An 8,228-nucleotide genomic window follows, 5' to 3' on the forward strand; every position below is an offset into this window, starting at 1 on the left:
TATTAAAAGTATATAGCCTTAGTCACACATACAGTCTTTACTATAGTCAAATACTGGTAAATCACAATCATGTTTAAATCAGAACTGGCCCAGGCAATTCTCCAAGTTTCCAGGGAAACTGTAACATTACAAGTAAATTTGTTATGCTGGGATTGACAAGCCTGCCTAACAAACAAGTGAACAGGGGACTGTATTTTTTTCTGAATAAAATAGCATTCAGACTTCTCAGCTACTTTTAAGGGTTACGATCTTAATGTAACATAGAAACATTTAGTCTCCCCCAAGTTACTTCAGTTAATCAGTTATTCATAGATTGTCAAGAAATGATTTGGCTTAATTTTCTATTTGAATAATTTTGGAGATGTCCCCAATGTAATATATTATATTATTTAATATTATATATTTATATATATGGCAGACACTCCACCTACATCTTTTTAAACATCCACACTGTAAAAACAAATGAATTTCACAGAAGTTTAATGATTTTTTAAATACGGTCAAAAAACGTAAAATTACAGCAAATTGCTGTCTTTTACAGGGTTTTTTTTAATATCCATTTAGTGACATCACAAAGTTTTTCGTTATTATGATTCTAATGTGCACTCTAAAAAGGATAGTTTTTTGTCCATTTTTGACCAAACACTGCATTGAAAATAAAACTGCATTTGTGTGTGAATGATATTTTGTAAAAAGATGGGACATGTCTTGTGTGAACAGCACATTGTGTATTTACAGGAAAGGTTATTCATATTTTATGGAATTAAAAGGCTGCTGAAAATATAGCCTTGGATCTCAATCGTATTGTCAACAATATCTGAAGGCCCCTTACTTTCCATTTTTACCCAATATAATATTTTAGAGCTTGACATAACTAATAAATAGATTTGTTTGTGGAATTTATCTTCCTTATTTGCTTAGCTTTTAAAGGTAACAGGAACTTTAAAGACTGACAGCATTGATGTTTCTCCTGTTCAAGAGTCTGATGAGAACTGTGTTGCTGTCTCTGAGCAAAAATCCAAAGTTTTGCTGACCAGATTCAATCTCCTCAAATGCAAATAACTACATCATATGTATTTTCGTCTGCCAGGAATTAAATGAACCTTTCATAAACGTTATTATGCATCATTTACCTGCATGAATACATTAACTGTCTGATGCATTATTGTCTTTACACAGTCTCATTATTTTTATCTTTTCAACCTTGTATAGTCCATTGTCTTGTTGTTCCTGTAATACTTGTTTCCGCAGTTGACAACTTATTGCACCAGACGTACAAATTCTTTTACATTTAACAATAAATTCGTTTCTGAGTATTTTGATTCGCTAAACTCATCATACGACTCTGCATATATGAACTACTAAGGTATTTTTAATGGGATTAGTTTGTGTATTTAGGTGTTAAAATAAACCCCTTGTAGTTTTGAGAAAAGAAAGCAATTATTTGAACAAAAATTGCACAACATTAAAGTATTATGCAGTGGGGACGGGTTAAAGGTTATGCAGTCCTGCACTAGGCACTTAATTACGGCTTGATATGATTTACAAACATGAAAGCTATTCTTGGTCACATTTTGTTTGATTTCCATTATTTTATAATCTGCTTTGTTTTTTTTCCATCTTTGATAAATGAGAAAAAAAATCAAATTGATTTTAGGATGACATGAGACTTATTCCAAAGCTGACATTCAGGATTCTTTGTTCTTCATCATGCCGGATCTTGAGACATTGTAACGTCATCTTTAACAATGACCTTGGAAGATGAGAGAAGTGTAGCAGAGCCAGTCTGACCACATCTGAATCAGACAATCACCTAAAGCAACATAGACATTCTTGACAATGTAAAGTAAACATAAGCTAAATCAACACAACACCATTTTCACACATTCACATGTAAAACATTTATAATCATATTTGGGATAAAAAACTTTAATTATGTCTTAAAATAATTCAGTCAAAAATGTAATATAAATTTGTTTTCGTAAACAATTCTACCATACAGATGAATTATGCAATACAAACTCAGTTGAATGCAAAGTTTGGTATACGTTTGTGATTCATTCAGTGGAAATTCCAACATGTTGTTAAAGAACATGTGAATTATGTTCTCTTGCATGCATGCACCGTTCATGCCACTATTCAATACATAAGGATCCCTTTGTGCATACATGATTGGTTTTTTTCTAAACAGTCGAACTATAAACTTCAACCGTAATTGTTTACTTCATTCTTGTAAATGAGGGAAGTAGCACAAGAAAGTTTTGTTTACTGTTAATTTAGATTTGACTTTGAGAGTCACTAACAACAATTTCTCTTAATTTTCTTATTTTTCTTTCCTCTTATTTTTTCTTTAATTTGACTTTAAAGCAAGCTTCTCTAAATCTGCAAACATTTTTTTTAAAGATATCAAATAAAAGGTATTACTGTAACTTTGCTTGCTTTTTAAAAAGAAACCTCTGTGGCTTCCTAACAATAATCGTTCTAGATATAACAGCACAACAAAAAACAAAAGACGACAAAAAACCTAAATATGTGCTGGGTAAAAAGTGATTGATTTGTTTGTCACCTGAAGAGTTAAGAAGAATGTAGAGAATGATGTATGACAGACAACAGAGGAGGTGCATGGGAAACAATGCGACATTAGTGCTGTGACGCGATACGGAAAAGAACGAAAATATAAAGGCACTGTAAGAGTCAGTCAAGAGGACCAAGCTACCATTCCCACTCATTCGGCTAATGAAAAGAGAGTTTCAGTGAAGATGTGGAGGTTCACGTGTACGACTTTATTCCTGCTCATATGTGTCAAAGGTAACGAATTCAAAATTTTCACTGTTTGCTATAGACAGGCTATAGTTCCAATTTTAGCCGTCTTTTTATTGCTATGATCTTTATTGCTAAGATAATGTGAAGATTCAATCATTCCCAAAATAATGTTCTTTGGGGCATTTACAATACATTTAATGCTGCAGGGCATATATAGTGTAACAAAGGTTGTAAGGATTAAAGCTCCTTATTTGAATGATTGGAGGCTTTGTATGCTTTAAATGTAACCGGTTTCTCCTGAAATGTCTGGCTTGTTCTCTATCATAAGTGCAATGGTTTGCGGCAGGATCAATAAAAGAAACACAACTTGTTGTTAATATTCTTCTTTGTCACTTTTTTAATGTAAAAACAGCAAATAATATTTACTATTTGTCTTTTCCAATGCAGCTTCACACTCTCAGTCGAATGGTAAGATGCTCTCTCTATCATTAGATGTTATTAAGTCAAACAGAAATTTCAAACTGAAATGTTTCTATCATTTGTATCATTATGATCTCTCAAAATTGTTCAACAGTTTGTGGCCGTGCCCCTCTAAACACCCGTATTGTGGGTGGTGTGGATGCCACTGGAGGGTCGTGGCCGTGGCAAGTCAGTCTACACAGCTCCACTTACGGCGGTCATTTTTGTGGAGGCTCACTCATCAACACAGAATGGGTGTTGACAGCAGCTCACTGTTTATCTGCGTAAGAACCACATAATAACTGCAAAGTTTAAGCAATGTATTCAGTTAAATTCCTTTTTTATACTTCATGGTGACCTTGGTTACCCCTAATGCCCACAACATATATACATCAATTTAGATGTATGCAATTTGTATGTATCCAAAGATTTTTTTCATGTTTTTATAGAATGTTTGTTCCCTGCACTCTTAAAAGTAAAGGTGGTTATAAGGTTTCTTCGCAGCAATGCCATAGAATAACCATTTTTGGTTACACAAAGAACCATTCATCCATTCAAGGTTCTTTAAATAACCATCTCTTTCACCACAAAGAAACTTAAGGTTCTTTATGGATCCAAAAGGTTCTTCTTCCATCCAAGTTGAAGTTTATATCTAATGTTTTTTGCATTTTCTCTGCTTGTATCCAGTGTCACCACATCCAGTATGCGTGTGTACTTGGGAAGAAAAACACAGCAGGGAGTTAATATCCATGAAGTCTCTAGGACCGTCAAAAGCCGCATCATTCACTCTGCCTACGACAGCTCCACCGTTAACAATGACATCGCTCTCCTGCGTCTATCCTCTCCAGTCACCTTTACTGACTATATCAGACCTGTGTGCCTGGCATCACAGAACAGTGTCTTTGCTTCTGACACCAGCAGCTGGATCACAGGCTGGGGACAAATTTTAAACGGAGGTACAATCATTCACAAAATTATTTATCCATTGCCATGAAGACTTCTACTTGTAACAATACAAATTTAATGATTGTGTGTGTTTGTGCACATGTATAGTGAATTTACCAGCTCTTGGAGCTCTTCAAGAAACTGTGGTTCCTGTGGTGCCAAATATTCAATGCAATATTCTTCTGGGTGCTGGATCTGTCACCAACAATATGATGTGTGCTGGTTACGTGCTGGGTGGCAAAGATACCTGCCAGGTACATCAACTATGAGCTTGATTTTTTTATTTTCATGTGCCTTCATAAACTTTCTTCAAAATCTGAAAGAATATAATACTAGAAACTGAAGAAAACTGTACTTTTCATATTTGATACACGCTCTGAAAAAATTGTCTCATGTAGTACTTAAAGGGGTTCATGGCTCGTTATCATAGGGGATCCACTTTTAGTGTTATATTGAACCATATTTTGGTGCTTCAGTGGTTCTTCAGCTGTTCTTTGGGATGACTGAGGTCCTATATAGAATCGCTGAAGAATCATACAGGGGCATAACATGTTCTTTACACAGAAACGGTGCTTTATAGCACATCGGTCACCCCAAAGAACCTCTGAAGAACCTCTGAAGAACCACTGAAGCACCAAGATATGTTGCTATATTGCACTAAAAGTGGTTCCCCTATGATCACGAGCAAAGAACCACTTTAAGTGCAATATAGCACCAATTTTTTGAAAGTGAATATATAATAATTATTATACAATTATCTTTCATTTAAAATAATATATTTGTTTGGGAGGTTGTTGTCCTGATGAAAATGTCCCATAAAGTGTAACTGAAACATGTAATTCCTCTGTCTTTTTCATTTTGTCACCCTTTCTGTAGGGGGACTCTGGAGGTCCAATGGTAAGCCAGTTGTGTTCAAAGTGGGTTCAGTCTGGTATCACTAGCTGGGGTTATGGCTGTGCTGATCCCAACTCACCCGGAGTGTACACCCGTGTGTCACAATACCAGAGCTGGATCACTAACAATATCAAACAGAATTTGCCGGGATTCGTCTCCTTCAATCCCCCAAGCTATTGCTCTTCTTCCAGCCTAAGTAAAAATCTAAAAGAAACAGCCATACACATTTAACAATCCTTAACAAAACTTATTTGATTTATGGTCTTTATATGTGTTTTCGGTAAAGCCTCAACCTCTTGTTCTGGGAGATGCAATGAGAAGTTTGGTTTACTAAATCGCTGTAACTGCAACCCTGGATGCCTAATAAAATGCTGCAAAGATTTCACACAGCGATGCGGAAGTAAGCCAAACACACACGCACACCTCAGTGCATGCACTCACACAAAATCACACAAATGATCTCAACACACTGCAGTTCGAATTTTAGGTCATTCTTATATAGTGAATTCAAAGCTATATATGCAAACACAAATGTAACTAGTAACAATGGGAATTTGATTTGCAATGTAAGAAAAATGTATCTTGCAAAATTATAATAACCTCAACATAACTAATATTGTGTGTATATAATTGACATTATGTAACATAACTTTTTCTTTCTCTGCAGTTTGAGGTATGCAGTAACTCTCAGGATGGTATCAGGAACTCTCAGGAACTTGGTCAAACCAGTTCTCAGTCACATACTTTTAGTTTCATGTTGCACTACATGTAAAAATAGAAGATTTTTTAAAGTTCCGATGAAATCAAAAACGACAATATTTCATTTGTAAGTACACATTGCTATCTTTGTGGTGAACAATTAATCTGTACATTTCAGACAAATATAATCTTTAATCAAACATAAAAACATTTACTTTTCGGGATCAATTTACAGTGGAAAATTGCCATACTTTATATATGCTTTGCATCAGCACATGTTACATAAAGGATTTTCTCATTGTGAGTACATTAAAGAAAATTGTCACAAATTATCACAATTTCACTTTGTATGAAATTAATATATTTGTAGTTTTCAGTTTTACAAATAATTGATTGGTTTCGAATTAAGATGTATCCTATGAGATGGGAGTCTGCATGACTTGTAGAGAAAACACTGGAGACTAGGATGTTTTACTAGACTCTTATCTTTCTTTAAGTATGTGCACAAATGAAAATATACTGGGAGAATGTCAATGTATGCAAAAAATGCCACAACTTCTAATTTACTGCGCTTTTTTAGCTTTTAAACTGAGATATTTTATTTTGCCAGAAAATAACATGTTGGCATGTGGTATACAGGAACTCTCCAAAGGCATGTTTTTTATACTGAGCTAATAAAATTCTCTGTCCCCACCCCTAAACCTATCAGAAAACAAAAAGTGTCTTCATAAACCATGTTAATGTTCTAATAACCAAGTTAATACTACCCATGTAAATTTATGTCATCACAAACCACACATTCAACCCTTGCACACTCACCGCAGGTTGATATTATCACTTAAGTCATATAGTGTTATTTGAAGCAGCACTAAAGATGTAATTTTGACCTTCAATGCAATGGTTTGGGTTGAATTGCATTTTATGGAGAAAAAAATCTGGAATATCTTTCCCCAAAACCCTTTTTTGTTTGACCTAAGAAAGAACGACATAAACACCTTGCATGCCATGGGGGTGAACAGAATTTTTTTATTTTTTTAATTAACTAGGGCACTTCTTTTCTGTGGTGGCTAGATGGCGTTGTTTTACATTTAAATTAGAACTCATTTAAATGCAACTGGTCTGTAAGGCTTCTGTCTCATCAGCTGCTGTCTCCTTTCTCTATTTCTGTCATTGTGATATGTATTAACATTGCACATTTGAGCTGATACTGTTTTCTTTATGAATATCAACATATTCTGCCAACTAAGATTTTTAACATTACATGTTCAACTGGTTTTTTTTTTAAAACAATGTCTCCAAAATTGTCTCATTGGTAGAACAACTCTTAACTGGACGAATTCTACTTCCGCTGCTACCTGAGCTGCCTCATAGCGGCTACAACTACACTTCTAGTTCTGTGTACACACAGCCCTGCCCCTCCCATGACTGCAGAAGAGTTCTACATGGTTTCCAAACTATGTTTTTTAGTTAACAAATATATATGTATTGTCCTGCCCACGGGGAAGCTTATACAGCGATATTGTTTACGACATTGGCAAGCAACAGACAATTGCGGTTAACAACCACATGTGGGAACCGTGAGCAAAAGTTTTAAAGTGTCACTTTGAAAGCTTTCTGAATCTTTACAATATTCTTTAGTTTGCTAACCATTTTTGATTAAAACATGATTTGCTATTCTTCGTGCCATTTAGCTGTAAAATGCCATTCTGATACATGAAGCATCATCGTTACCTGATCATTACAATATAAAGGGGTGTTTTTGATTTGCAACATTAACTGTGTGCTGTCACTATTATTGTCATTTCAGTCTTCACAACATCATGAAGAAACCTATAGGTCTTGTTAGCAGTACTGATCCCAGCTCTCTTATCATAGAATAGGCCTATTATTTCTAAATAACTAAGCAGCCGCACCACTATGTGCTGAATATACACAAAAAAAAATGGTGATATAGAGCACTAAAAGTGGTTCTTGGCTCAAAATCGGGAACCACTTTAAGTGCTATATAGAACCATATCTTGGTGCTTCAGTGGTTCTTCAGAGGTTCTTGAGCGGTTCTTTAGGATGACTAGGTTCTACATAGCACCACTTTCATATAAAGAACCTATTAAGCCCCTGTGTGGTTCTTTAGAGGTTGAAATAGCATCTCAGGCACCCAAAGAACCATTGAAGAACCACTGAAGCGCCAAGATATGGTTCTATAACGCACTTAAAGTTGTTCCCCTATGATTACGAGCCAAGAATCCCCTTTGCATGTGCACATATCTACAAATCCTAGATATATGATTGACAACAAACATGTTTTCCAGTTGCATTTGTTCTTCTTCTCTATTGTGGTGAGTATCGGAGTGTTAAAAAAATAAAGAGAAAAAAGAGATTATCTGGTTGCACAGTCATAGGGTGAACGTTAGTAAAGTGTAAGTTCACTGTCATTGCCACAAACCGGCAAGAGGAGATAAGAGGTAGTG

General features: G+C 35.2%; 1 protein-coding gene across 1 annotated transcript; it reads left to right on the forward strand.

The window, feature by feature from the left end:
- Window positions 1-2,661: 2,661 nt before the first annotated feature.
- LOC130424719 (tryptase-like) lies at window positions 2,662-6,809 on the forward strand. Its single transcript, XM_056750611.1, has 8 exons — window positions 2,662-2,808; window positions 3,211-3,231; window positions 3,338-3,506; window positions 3,910-4,178; window positions 4,276-4,421; window positions 5,044-5,257; window positions 5,348-5,461; window positions 5,729-6,809. Exons 1-8 carry the CDS (start codon window positions 2,760-2,762, stop codon window positions 5,731-5,733), a joined length of 987 nt encoding a protein of 328 aa, XP_056606589.1. The 5' UTR covers window positions 2,662-2,759; the 3' UTR covers window positions 5,734-6,809.
- Window positions 6,810-8,228: the final 1,419 nt, after the last annotated feature.

Source organism: Triplophysa dalaica, chromosome 6, assembly GCF_015846415.1.
Source record: "Triplophysa dalaica isolate WHDGS20190420 chromosome 6, ASM1584641v1, whole genome shotgun sequence".
NCBI lineage: Eukaryota > Metazoa > Chordata > Actinopteri > Cypriniformes > Nemacheilidae > Triplophysa > Triplophysa dalaica.